This window comes from Symphalangus syndactylus, chromosome 17 (genome assembly GCF_028878055.3).
Source record: "Symphalangus syndactylus isolate Jambi chromosome 17, NHGRI_mSymSyn1-v2.1_pri, whole genome shotgun sequence".
In the NCBI taxonomy this organism is placed as follows: domain Eukaryota; kingdom Metazoa; phylum Chordata; class Mammalia; order Primates; family Hylobatidae; genus Symphalangus; species Symphalangus syndactylus.
Genome location: NC_072439.2, coordinates 18208080 through 18222721, shown reverse-complemented (window position 1 = coordinate 18222721; position 14642 = coordinate 18208080). Strand labels below are relative to the sequence as shown.

Here is a 14642-nt window from a genome sequence, read left to right as displayed (position 1 = left end):
GCAATTCCAAGTGGGGTTTCTCATCATAATCTTTACCTTCAGCCTTTTAAAATTTCTCCAAACTGGAGTAAATACAGCAAACTTATTTGAAACCCTTTAATATTGGGGGATCAGCAGAGGATCCCTTTGGTCCACCAAACCTTCAATATTATTGTGTTCAGACCTTTGTTTTAGCCTCATCAATTTCCATGTTATTTATTCCATTTCTTAATAAAACTGTTAAAAGTAAAAAATCTTAGATAAATCAAACAGTTTAATTGAGGAAAAAACAATTTGCAAATCAAGCAGCCCCTGAACCAGAATAGATTCAGAGAAGCTTCACTGCTACCATGTGGTTGAAGAAGATTTGTAAACAGAAAAAGGAAAGTGACATTCAAAAAGTGGAAGTGAGGAACAGAAACAGCCAGTTTGGTTACAGCTCAGCTTTTGCCTTATTTGATCCCTGTTTGAACAGTTGGCTCCCTTTGATTGGTCAAAACTCAGTGATTGGCACAAGAGTAGGTTACAGTCCGTTTACACTTCCAGTTAGGTTTCAGATCACTATATATGGATAAACCTTTTTTTATTTTTATATTTATTTATTTATTTTGAGATGGAGTCCTGCTCTGTCGCCCAGGTTGGAGTATAGTGGCGCGATCTTGGCTCACTGCAACCTCTGCCTCCCGGGTTCAAGTGATTCTCCTGCCTCAGCCTTCCGAGTAGCTGGGATTACAGGCACACACCACCACGCCTGGCTAATTTTTAGTAGAGATGGGGTTTTACCATGTTGGCCAGGCTGGCCTCGAACTCCTGACTTCAGGTGATCCACCCACCTCAGCCTTTCAAAGTGCTGGCATTACAGGCATGAGCCACCACACCCTGCCTGGAGAAACCTTTATACCTAACTTAAAGTATGTAAGAAAGCAGCTTTAGGCTAAACTTAATTTAACATAATGATCTAAAGATTTTCACCCTGTTGGAATGAGTCCCATGGCTCGCTCTCTTTCTTCTTAGTTTCACCTTTATCATTGTTTTTTAAATGACCTTTAAAAAATTTCTAGCTTTCTGGGATGAGTCCTTTGACTCTGCCCTCTGTCTTTTTCCTCTTACTAATTAACCTAATATTTTTATTAACATCTTTAATATCCTTAAAAGGAAGCTGAGACAGCAAATCTGATAAGGCTTCTAGGACTGTTGTTCAGTTTTGCAAGAGTTAAATAAAGAGATAAATAAAATCAATGCTGAGCCACAAACAAAAGAAAAGATGTTTTAAGTGGGGTCTTATGAATTGCAATCAAGAAGTACAGATCTAGCAGTCAGCTAAATCATTTCCTGTTCTATCTAGGCAAGGTTGGGCAGGGGCTTATAAATGTTTACTGTAAGTTTACATATCTGGAAGGTATTAGTACAGTCCATGATTGATGTCAGTTGGTTAGCAACTTAGGATGTCTTTGGTTGATGATAGTCTACTTTAGCATAGCTGTTTCCCCAAGAGGTTCACGATCAGGCCATGTATAAACAATTCCAATCAAATGCAGCTGGTTTTACAATTTGGCCCAGTTAAACAGGTTAAAATCCATCTGGATATGTACGTAACTGGGGTCCAACTCCACATGCCTCTTTTTAGAAACTTCTGACATAACCATCTCCATTTTAGGTTTTCTTTTTACAAAAGTCATGTGGGGTACCCATGCAAAAGGGGCCCCCTTAGCCACAGCATTTACCATGACCTGGGTAAGAAGCATATTCAGCAGATGAATATCCCAGTCATCATAAGTTCAGTCCCACGTGGCTTGCAGTATATCAGCCGCATCATCTGGGGTATCCCACCAAGCATTTATAGGGTGAGTTGAGCAGTTCCCTTTTTCAGGGCAGGCAGACCTTACCATGCCTTTTATCCAGTTGATCAGGCTGGCTGTTCCCTTGGGAACAATCTGTTAACATTGATAATGAGATTCAGGCAATATGGTTAAATATTGAGTTTATTCAAACACAAAATTTGAAGTTGTCCACCTGGGAGGACACGGACTTCATAAGATTGGATAAGTGCTCTGAAGTGGAAAGATTTGAAAGTTATGTAGGCAGGATCTAGGAAGCTTAACAGGATGTCAGCATTTTCTATACAAGATTAATGCATAGTTACAGCAATTCAATAGCAGTGTTTCCTTTTACTGGGAAGAACGTATTTAACATTCTGCATTAGGGATGTAATGGTCAAAGGGGACTTTTATCTCAAAGAATCTTTTATCTTAGATGCTATCTGGTCTGAGCCAGGAACAAGAAAACAAAGAAAGAAGTTAAGAGGTCAAGCTCAGTGACTCAGTTTCCTTCGGGCCTAACAACTTTTAGAAGCCCTAAATAGATAAGACTACTGGGTTTTTGGTTGGTTGTTTTTTGTTTTTTTTTCACATCTCCTGTGTGTCTGCATCAGGTGTTTACCGTCTGTAATTGTTGCATCACGTATCACCATCTGTAATTGTTTCATAGTGAACTGTGGGTCCTACGTAAACCCAAACATGCTCTTCAACTCTGCAACATTTAAAACCAAAGATGCTGCTACTTAGTTTCTCTCACAATCCAGTTGAGTAAAGTTTCCTTAAGAAGTTACAAAATAAACAATTCCTTCACACTGTACACTGTAGTTTCAGTTTATTGGTTTTACCCTTCCCACACATTGATTGCCTTTTGGTAACCACAGGTCTTAGAGGTACTTACTGTTGTCCTGGCATATTTTTTCCGTTAGGGACAGCTTTGAGGCAAGTGGCTAAAGGTTAGATTCACTAAAATTCGAGCTTGGTCAAGCATCAGAGTTCAACCCAGTCCTCTCTTTTAATTACATTTTATATAGTTTGGATGTTTGGTCCCTCCATATCTCCAGTGTTGGAGGTGGGGCCTAGTGGGAGGTGTTGGATCCTGGCGGCGGGTCCATCATAAATGGCTTAATGCTATATCCTTGGTGATTAGTGAGTTCCTGCTCAGTTAGTTCATGTGAGATCTGGTTGTGTAAGAGTCTGGGTCCTCCGATTTCTGTCTTGTTCCTGCTCTCACTTTGTGACATGCCTGCTCCTGCTTCACCTTCTCCCATGAGTGAAAGCTCCCTGAGGCATCACCAGAAGCTGAGCACATGCCAGCACCACACTTCCTTTACAGTCTGAATAAATGTAAGCCAATTAAACCTCTTTTCTTTATAAATTACCCAGCCTCAGGTATTTTGTTACAGTGACACAGAAATGAACTAATACAGAAAATTAGTACTGAGGTGCAGTGCATTGCTATAAAGATGGCTGAAAATGTGAAAGTGGCTCTGGAACTGGCTAATGGGCAGAGGTTGGAAAAAGTTTGGAGGGCTCAGAAGAAGATGAGGGAAAACTTGGAACTTTTTTTTTTAACTTTTTCACTGAGCCATGGGAACTTCTTACAGACTGATTAAATAGCTGTGACCAAAATGCCGGTAGGAATATGGACAATGAAGTCCAGGCTGATGAGATCTCAGATGGAAATGAGGAAGTTATTGGGAACTGGAGTAAAGGTCACCCATGTTATGTCCTAGCAAAGAACTTTGCTGCTTTGTGTTCATGCCCTAGGGATTTCTGGAAGCTTGAACTTAAGAGTGATAACTTAGGGTACCTGGCAAAAGAAATTTCTGAGCAGCAAAGCATTCAAGAAGTAGCCTGGCTGCTTCACTGCTTCAAACAGCCTACAATTATATATGGGAGCAAAAAAATGACTTAAAGTTAGAATTTATATTTAAAAGGTAAGCAGAGTATAAAAGTTTGGAAAATTTGCAGCCTGGCCATTTAGTAGAGAAAGAAAACGCATTTTTAGGAGAGGAATACATGTTGGCTGTGGAGCAACCACTTGCAAAAGAGATTTGCATGACTAACAGAAAGCCAAGTGGTAATATCTGAGACAATGGGAAAAAGACCTGGAAGACATTTCAGAAGTCTTTAGGAAAGTCCCTCTCATCACAGGCCCAGAGGCCTAGGAGAAAAGAATGGTTCCAAGGGCCAGGCCCAGGGCCCACCTGCCCTGAGCAGCTTCAAGACACTGTGCCCTGAATCCGACCACTCTGGCTCCAGCCTCAGCTCGGAGTACCCCAGGTACAGCTTGGGTTGCAGCTCCAGAGGGTTCAAGTCTTGATAGTTGTGGTGGTTTCCACATTGTGTTAAGGCTGCAGATGCTCAGAATGCAAGCGTGAAGGAGGCTTGGCAGCTTCTACCTAGATTTCAGAGGATGTATGAGAAGTCCTGGGATCCCAGTCAGAAGCCTGCCACAGGGGTGGAGCCCCAACAGAGAACCTCTACCAGGGCAGTGCCAAGGAGAAATGTGAGGGCTCCTCACAGAGTCCCCACTAGGGCACTGCCTAATGGATCTGTGGTAAGGAGACCACTGCCCTCTGAGAAGTGGTCCTGAGACCACTGCTCAGTCATGTCACTTGGCTGCCCAAGGCTTTGGGAGTCCATCTCTTATACCAGGCTGTGGGACATGGAGTCAAGGATTACATTGGAGCTTTAAGAGCCTTGGCTGGAGTACAGTAGCACAATCCTAACTCACTGCAGCCTTTAACTCCTAGACTCAAGCTATCCTCCTGCCTCAGCCTCCCAAGTAGCTGGGATTACAGGCTCAAGCCACAGCACCTGACTCTTCATATGCTCTTTACCCAAATTTTCCAATTATTTACATTTTGTATTTTGCTTTGTTAACACCCATCAGCCAAATACCACTGGGGGCAAACTTATAATGAGAAACAACTTATTGTAGCTTTCTGCATCAAGGAAGCCCACATACCAAGGTGATCATGGAGTGTCTTGGTAAGAAGGGCTGGCTGTAGAGTTTCATATAAGATGTTAGGTAGTATTAGATATAATATTAAGTAATATCACTATTAAATACTAGATATCAATTAAAAGACTATTAATATTAGTTAATTCTGTTACCTATTAGATATGGCTAGACACCATCATCTTTTCTATCCAAAGTCCCATATTTAAATTTGTTGTTCTTTTTAAAGTTCTTGTAACTGTTTTCCCCCATCCCCCAGTCCAAAGTCCAATTTTATGTACTGCTTTTAGGTGTCACATTTCTGTAGTCTTCTTTAATCTAGAAAGATTCAACAGCCTTCGTCTTTTTATTCTTGACATCCTTGAAGTATATAGGCAAAGTATTTTATAGAAAGATAGTCATTTGGGATTTATGTATTTCATGTTTAGGTTCAGATTATGCATTGTTGGTATGGATACCACAGAAGTGTTGAGGTGTCATAACAGGGGCCAAATGATGTCTGTTTTTCCCTTCATTGGAGATCTCAACTTTGTTCACTTGGCCAAGATGATGTCTTTCAGATTTTTCCACGGAAAGATTACTTTTTAATTAAATTTTGAAAATAAAAACGTTTCTTATGGGAGATACATTATTAGTGGGCATTCTCCTGTAACGATTAGCTTCCACTTCTCCCTGATTTATTAGTTTCTTCAACTGTAAATATTCTATCAACATGGACTCAGAATCCAGTTAAATAACATGTAGATTAACCGTTATTATTTCCAAGTTTATTGAGGTGTATTTTACATGTCATAGAATTTACCCATTTCAGGCATACAATTTAATAATCTTCAGGAACTTTGAACAGTGGTGTAACCATCATCATAATTCAGTTTAGATCATTTTTGCCCCCCAATTGGACTCCTTGTGCTTATGTACAGTTAAACCTCATTCTCACCTCAAATCTGGAGCAACCACTGACCTACTTTGTCTATATATACATTTGCCTATTCTGGATATTTTATAAAATTGAATTTTACGGTCCATGGGGTTTTTAGACTGGCTTCTTTAACTTAGCATAATGTTTCCAAGGTTCATACATGTTGTAGCATGAGCCAGTTCTTCACTCCTTTGAATTTCCAAATAAAATTCTGTTGTATGGATATGCCATGATTTGTCTATTCATTTACCCATAGGAGGGCATTTTGCTTGTTTGCAGTTTGGGGTTATGAGTAATGCTGCTGTGAACATTCATGTGCTAATTGAAAATACTTGTTTGTGTTGGTGGTTGGCATTCCTAGTTACTGTTTCATGTCTGTTTTTCTGCCTTTCCTGGCACTTTCCAGGCACGATTTCACCTTCACTTGAACTGCTTCATTCGGGACTCTGCAAATTCCCTGAAGTAGAAGGAAAAATGACCACATTCAAAGTGAGTAGGGCTTGCCTCTCTTGCTGTTAAAATTCCATTTTACTACTCATATTGTCACATTTTTATCTGTCTTGGGAAGACTCAAGGAGAACAACAAGCATTTGAGGGCATTTCGTTTGCCAGATGCTTCCTTTGTTGCTTTTGAGTTGACTTTCCGTTTGGTTTTAGTTCTTGTTTTCTTACATAATTTCTTTTCTGTAGTAGACAAAATAGTAGAAATGGATAATTCTTTCACTTCACTACTTCTCTGCTCACAAATTAGCTGTTTTTATCTTGTATTCTTCGTCATGTACATTCATAACTGTATTTGTATTGATGACATACCTCTAATTTTAAATTGTGCTCATTTTATATAATATTATATAATGTTCCATTTTTATATTGGTATCATAGTCCCAAGGAATTAATGTACCTTCTTATTTTTAACTACCTCACACTCAGAGACATTTAGGTGGTTTAGGAATTTTACTGTTTTAAGCAACACTGCCGTAACAGCTTTCCTGTATATAACCCCTTACCCCCAAAAATTAATTCTGAAAACAAGATAGGATACTTTTGACATGTATTACATTGGCTGTTTTATAGATGATAGATTATGTCAACAGGGCACAGCACATGAGGCTCTGACTGCTACTTCCCACAAATATCATTGGAGTTTTCACACAGGAAAAGCTGGATTCTGTGTTTGCCATGCCTCGCTCATACCTTGTATGCATGTTATTTGTTGGTCTCTTCTTATTCCTTTATGGAGTAAGCAGCTTTACCAAAGTAGTAGGTACCTTCATTTCAAATGTCCAATGATACTGGAAGATTGGCCAGTCACTTGTGTTCTATTACTATATTTACTCAGAGAAGCAGAATGCAAGTTTTGGTCTTATCTTCCTCTTAAACTCATTAAATATGAGAAATCTGCTCAGATTCACATAGGCAACCAAGGTCAGGAATGTTAGCCATTCTGCTCATTTATAATCAAATAAGTGAGAATGATATTAATACAATGAATTCTTCTTCCTAATCATATCACCAAAACCATGGGAATATTTACAATCTGCTCTTAACCATCATAAGGAGAATAAGGGTACTTGTATTCACTCAAAAGGGTGGGAAGTAGGTAAAACATTTGGAAGAAAGTATGAAATCATGTAATCACAATTTTAAATGTGTTTATTTATTGATATTCTAATTTTCATTTGACATTATTTTAAATAATCAGGAGAATAAAATCTATATAAAATTATTTTCTTTACAGGATTGATAATGAAAAATATTTAATATGAAGTATTCATTATTTAAATAAAAGATGATTTTTGCCCCGGAATACTATGCAGATATGAAATGAGATGAAATAAATAACAATAATGACAGTTATAATAAAAATAATAAAAATAGATAATATTTATTAAATACTTAGTCTTTGCCATACAGTTTTCCCAATGCTATATATATTTCCTTCTTTAATCCTTGAAAAAATAATACCAGCTGAAAATCATTATACAGACAGGAAACTAATGCACGTAGGTGAGCTTGTCCAAAGCCACACATCTAGGAAGGGACAGAGCTTTGGGATGTGCCCTGAGGCATGATAGTTCCATATCATGACATTGAATGATGCAACTAATGTATGTAGTTTGTGCCTTGAGAGTATAGAGGATGCACTGCATAGCTGTCCCACACAGGTCACCATAAACTGGTTAATTTGACAGATATTAAAGAAAAGTTAACAACATCCACAGTTTGAGTACGAAAGGAAGACAATGGAAGAGAGAAAGACAATGGAAATTATCAAAGTTGGGACTAAACTTCTAAATGTTACTGGGGCAATTGGCAACACACTAAAATCTAAATACCTGTAGCCCAGGAGGCAGCATTTAGAGTCCTAGAGGGCTACTTACAAGTAGACTCAATGAGTGCACAAAGTAAAAGTACAGGACTTCTCTTATATCATTCAACTAAAGATGGAACTCATGAAAATCAGTGTATGTCATTGTCAGGATATAGGCAGAATGAGTGGGAAATCTGTTTGTTGACCTACATCCCTCAAGATCTAGGACAACTTACCACACCTGTCCCTTTTGCCTACTTAGTGCCACCCTTCTTTGAATAATCACTGGTCGTAAGGTTTAGGTTTTGTATGTTGGATATTTTAGGAGGCAGTGACCTTCAAAGATGTGGCTGTGGTCTTCACTGAGGAGGAGCTGGGACTGCTGGACCCTGCCCAGAGGAAGCTGTACTGAGATGTGATGCTAGAGAACTTCAGGAACCTGCTCTCAGTAGGTGAGGACAGGCACCCTCTATAACAGAACGTTAGGCCCCAGGAATGGCTTTGTATTCCAAGTTTGAGTATGCATTGGGAATCTAAATTTCTAGTAAATTTTCCCTAGATATTACCTACAATGGGTTGGAATTAAGCATGTCACTGCATGTTCACAGGGAATCAACCATTCCACCAAGATACTTTCCACCTCTTAAGGAAGGAAAAGTTTTGGATGATAAAGACAACAAGCCAAAGAGAAGGGAATTCAGGTAAGAACCAAGTAACTGTGCATCCTTGTACATGACTTTTCCATCTGTTTTACTTCTGTCCATGCCTATTTCCATCACCCTGGTCTAAATTGCCAAACTGCTTTCCTGAATTATTGCAACTGCCTTTCTTCTTTAAAATTCCTTTGGGTTCATTATTCATGTTCATATTTTATTAGTTTCATAATTTATCATACAAGATTTTAGACTATGAAATTTACCAGAATTAGTAACAGGTTAAATGTGTGTATGTTATTAATTATTTAATTCAGTCTTTTATTTCTACCAAGGATTTTACATATGAGATGTGATGTGGTTCTAAGTTGGTCTCTTGAAAACCAAAGACCATAGTGCACTCAGAAAACATGAACTTAATGTTTCCTGTATTCATTAAAGTTTAATGCCATGTCCTAAGTGTGAAATCTTGAAAACATTGAACAGGGCTTCACTTGCCCACATATATTAATTCTGTGTCTTTTTAGGAGGCAAGATCCAAATTGAGATGGAGACTGTTCCAGAAGCAGGACCACATGAAGAGTGGTCCTGTCAGCAAATATGGGAACAAATTGCAAGTGACCTAACCAGGTGTCAAAATTCCATAACGAACAGCTCTCAGTTCTTCAAAGAAAGTGATGTCCCCTGCCAGATTGAGGCAGGACTATCTATAAGTCATGTGCAACAGAAACCTTACCAGTGTAATGAATGTAAACAGTCTTTCAGTGATGTTTCTGTCTTTGATCTTCATCAACAATCACACTCAGGAGAGAAATCTCATACATGTGGTGAGTGTGGAAAAAGCTTCTGTTACATCTCAGCCCTTCGTATTCATCAGAGAGTGCATATGGGAGAAAAATGCCATAAGTGTGATGTGTGTGGTAAGGAATTTAATCAGAGCTCACATCTGCAAACTCATCAGAGGGTCCACACTGGAGAGAAACCATTCAAATGTGGGCAATGTGGGAAAGGCTTCCATAGTAGATCAGCACTTAATGTTCATTGCAAATTACACACAGGAGAGAAACCTTATAATTGTGAGGAATGTGGGAAAGCCTTCATTCACGATTCACAGCTTCAGGAACATCAGAGAATCCATACTGGGGAGAAGCCATTCAAATGTGATATATGTGGGAAGAACTTCCGTGTTAGATCAAGACTTAATAGGCATTCCATGGTTCACACAGGAGAAAAACCATTCAGATGTGATACATGTGGCAAGAACTTTCGTCAGAGATCAGCACTTAATAGTCATTCCATGGTCCACATAGGAGAGAAGCCATACAAATGTGAGCAATGTGGAAAAGGCTTCATTTGTAGGCGAGATTTTTGTAAGCATCAGACGATCCACACAGGAGAGAAACCATATAATTGTAAAGAATGTGGGAAGACCTTCAGATGGTCCTCATGTCTTTTGAACCATCAGCAAGTCCACAGTGGACAAAAACCCTTCAAATGTGAAGAATGTGGGAAGGGATTTTATACAAATTCACAACGATCTTCCCATCAGAGATCCCACAATGGAGAAAAGCCATATAAGTGTGAGGAGTGTGGTAAGGACTATAAAAGGAAGTTGGATCTCGAGTTTCACCAGAGGGTCCACACGGGTGAAAGACCCTATAATTGTAAGGAATGTGACAAGAGCTTTGGCTGGGCCTCCTGTCTTTTGAAACATCAGAGACTCCACAGTGGAGAAAAACCTTTCAAATGTGAAGAGTGTGGAAAGAGATTTACTCAGAGTTCACAACTTCATTCCCATCAGACATGCCATACTGGAGAAAAGCTATACAAATGTGGGCAGTGTGAGAAGGGGTACAACAGTAAATTTAATCTTGACATGCACCAGAGGGTCCACAGGGGAGAGCGGCCCTATAATTGTAAGGAATGTGGAAAGAGCTTTGGCTGGGCTTCATGTCTTTTGAAACATCAGAGACTCCACAGTGGAGAAAAGCCACTGAAACGTGGAGTGTGGGAAGAGATCTACTCAGAATTCACAGCATCATTTACATTAGTAACTCTATGTGGGAGAAAAGCCATATAAATGTGAGAAGTGTGGGAAGGGCTTTGGCTGGGCCTCAACTCATCTGATCCATCTATTCTCCACAGCAGAGAAAAACCATTCAAATATGAGAACTATGGGAAGAGCGCTGTACATAGATCATATCTTAAAGACCAAGAAAAAAGTCCACAATGGAGATAATCCATACAAATGTGAGGAGCGTGGGATGTACTACAACAGGCACTTGACTTGATATGCATCAGAGGGTCCATATGGCAGGGAACCCAGGAAGTGTGGGGAGATTGCCATGTGCTTCAGTCATGCCTCAAAGTCTTCAACTTCATCGGAGTGTTCACTTTCAAGAGAAACCTTAGTAATGTGATATCTGTGATAGTCTTCTCAATTGCAAGCTCATCTGAGAGTTCACAATGGGAGAAGCATTAAAAATTTGATACATGTGGTAAGCACTTCACTTTGAGTTCATATCTCATAGCTTATTACAGAATCCATGCTGATGATACATTTCATACAGTCTCAGGGGAAAATATTTAAGTTGAAGTCAGTGTTTCAGCCATAGTTCAGCATACCCATGTGGTTTCAGAACAACTGTAGCACAGAACCTTTGTAAGTTGGGGCTTCATTCAGAAATTTGGCAATTACAGTTATTCAAGAGACAGGCCTTAGAAAGAATAGGAGTTTGTTCAGGCATTTACAAATCTCTGTTGATGGACATGTCAAAATTGATGTTGGCTAGAATATAAGCTGCATGTATCTTTGCTGCAGAATCTTCACAACCTTAACACTGATTGGCACTTTGTATGTGTGTTTGGTACATGTAAGAGATGTAGAAAGAGCTTTGGCTGGGCTTCATATCTTTTGAAATATCAGAGACATGATATTAAAGGATCAAAAGGAGAAAACATATTTCAAAATTGTATCTAAAAGAGGAAACCTGGGATGGACCAAGATGGCCAATTAGAAGCAGCTGTGGTTTATGGTACTCATAGAGAGGAGTGAAAATGACAAGTAAATTCAGCACCTTCAACTGAAATATCTAGGTTCTCATTGGGACTGACTGGGCAATCAGTTCAACCCACAGAGAATGAAGAAAAGAAGGGTGGAGTTATGGCCCACCCGGTGTGGCATGGAGCCAAAGGAAACCTCACCCCCACCCAAGGGAAGCGGTGAGTGATTGTGCGACCCCACCCAGGAAACCATGTTACTCAAGGATCTTTGCAACCCGTGGGTCAGGAGATCTTGTGAGCCCATGCCACCAGGGCCTTGGGTTTGATACGCAGAGCTGTGTGGAGTTTTGGCAGAGCAGCCTCTCAGGCACACACAGAGACCCAGGAGGTTTACATGCTGCAGCCCCAGAATTCCTGGCAAGGTGGCAGATTCATCCTTATATTCCCCTAGGAAGGCGGCTGAATCCAGGGAGCCAGGCAACAACATTCTCTGGGCCCCACTTCCATGGTACCTCACAAAATTCACTGGCTTGGAATTTGAACCAACAACAACAGGCTTCAGCCTGAAATAGGAGGGAGCTCCTGAGGGGAAGGCTGGCCACCATTTCTGTGGTTCAGTCTACTCAGTGTTCCAGCCTGCCGGCTCTGGAGAGACCAGGTTGTCTGGACAAGGAGAGGATTCTCCCTGCCCAACACAGCACACCTGCTTTGCCAGATCATGCCCAGACTGCTGCCTTTTTTTTTTTTTTTTTTTTTTTGAGATGGAGTCTCACTGTGTTGCTCAGACTGGAGTGCAGTGGTGCGCTCTTGGCTCATGGCAACTCCACCTCTTGGGTTCAAGCAATTCTCCTGCCTCAGCCTCCCAAGTAGCTGGGATTACAGGCATGTACCACCACACCTGGCTAATTTTTGTATTTTTCATAGAGACAGGGTTTCACCATGTTGGCCAGGCTGGTCTTGAACTCCTGACCTCAGGTGATCAGCCTGCCTCGGCCTTCCAAAGTGCTAGGATTACAGGCATGAGCCACTGCCCCTGACCCAGACTGCTTCTTTAAGTAGGACCGTGATCCATTCCTCCCCACTGTGTGGGGCCTCCCTGTGGGGGGCCTTTAGTCACTCCAGCCAGGCTTATACTGACAGAAATCTAATCTCTACCTCGTATGGAGCTCCCAGGGCAGTGGTGACCACTGTCTCTATGGTTTGGTTGACAAAGCTGTTCCAGCCTGCTGGCTTTGGAGAGTCTGGGCAATCTGGATGAGGAAGGGTCCTCCCCACTGTGCAGCACACCTGCTGTACCAAAAACAGCCAGACTGCATCTGTAAGTAGGTCCCTGATCCTGTTCCTCCTGACTCAGTGAGACCTCCCAACAGGAGTCTGTAGACACCTACAGGAGTCTTCAGGCCAGCAACTGGTCAGTATCCCCCAGGACAGAGCTTCTAAAGGAAGGAGAAGGCTGCCATCTTTGCTGTTTTGCAGCTTTCACTGGTGATACCTCCAGGCATAGGAAAAACTGAGGCAACTAGGGTCTCGAGCAGACCCCAGCAAACCGTGGCAGCCCTACAGTTGCTAACAGTCAGTGGCTTGACTGTTAAAAGAAAAACAGGCAGAAAACAACAAGAACATCAACAAAAAGACCCCACAAAAACCCCATTCAAGGGTCAGCAGCCTCAAGATTGAAGGTAGATAAGCCCAGAAATATGATAAAAAGTCAACACACAAAAATGCTGAAAACTCAGAAAGCCAGAGTGCCTCTTCTCCAAATGACTACAGCACCTCTTCAGCAAGGGTACAGAACTGGGCTGAGGCTGAGATGGCTGAATTGACAGAAGTAGGCCTCAGAAAGTGGGTAATAATGAACTTTGCTGAGCTAAAGGAGCATGGCATAACCCAATGCAAAGAAGCTAAGAATCATGATAAAACAATACAGGAGCTGATGACCAGAATAGCCAGTTGAGAGGAGGAACAAAGCCGACCTGATGGAGCTGAAAAACACAACACAAGAACTTAACAATGCAATTACAAGTATTGATAGTAGAATAGACCAAGAGGAGGAAAGAGACTCAGAGCTTGAAGACTATCTTTCTGACATAAGACAGGCAGAGAAGAATACAGAAAGAATGAAGGGTAATGAACAAAACCTCCAAAAAAATATGGAGTTATGTAGAAAGACTGAACCTGTGACTGATTGCGGAACCTGAAAGAGATGGGGAGAATGGAAACAAGTTGGAAACATACTTTAGGATGTTATCCAGGAGAACTTTCCAAACCTAGCATGACAGGCTAACATTCAAATTTAGGAAATGCAGAGAACCCTAGTAAGATACTCTATGAGAAGATCAACCTCTAGACACATAATCGTCAGATTCTCCAAGGTCAAAATTAAAAGTAAACGGCAGTCAGAGAGAATGAAAGGTCAGGTCACCTACAAAGGGAAGCCCATCAGACTAATAGCAGATATCTCAGTGGGAACCCTACAAGCCAGAAGATTCTGGGGGGTCAATATTCAGCATTCTTAAAGAATTATTTGCCAGAATTTAATATCTGGCCAAAGTAAGCTTTATGTGCAAAGAAATAAGATCTTTTTCAGACAAGCAAATGCTGACAGAATTCATCACCACCAGGCCTGCCTTGCAAGAGTTCCTGAAGGAAGCACTAAATATGGAAAGAAAAAAACCATTACCAGCCACTACAAAAACACACTGAAGTACGTAGACAAATGACACTATAAAGCAACCACATAAACAAGTCTGCAAAATAACCAGCTAGCATCATGATGGCAGGATCACATTCACACATAACAATACTAATGTCAAATGTAAATAGGCTAAATGCCCCAGTTGAAAGACACAGAAGTGCAAGCTGGATAAAGAGCCAAGACTGATGGATACGCTGTCTTCGAGAGACCCATCACATGTGCAAAGACACACATAGGCTCAAAATAAAAGGATGAGGAAAATTTACCAAGAAAATGGAAATCAAAGCAGGAGTCACAATC

At 40.7% G+C, this 14642-nt stretch overlaps 1 protein-coding gene across 4 annotated transcripts in view; it reads left to right on the top strand.

Moving 5' to 3' along the window:
• The window catches only part of ZNF155 (zinc finger protein 155), a 71102-nt gene that overhangs the window by 29772 nt on the left and 26688 nt on the right, over positions 1-14642 (top strand). The window contains exons 2-5 of one of the 4 annotated variants that reach the window (XM_063620950.1): positions 6087-6169; positions 8317-8443; positions 8600-8692; positions 9172-9471. In XM_063620950.1, coding sequence (XP_063477020.1) covers positions 8410-8443; positions 8600-8692; positions 9172-9471 — 427 coding nt within the window. In that variant the 5' untranslated portion in view covers positions 6087-6169; positions 8317-8409. Of the gene's footprint in view, positions 1-3121; positions 3141-6086; positions 6170-8316; positions 8444-8599; positions 8693-9171; positions 9472-10732; positions 11143-14642 lie in introns of those variants that run through there. The other 3 variants (XM_063620952.1, XM_063620951.1, XM_063620954.1) reach the window with 3 other exon arrangements.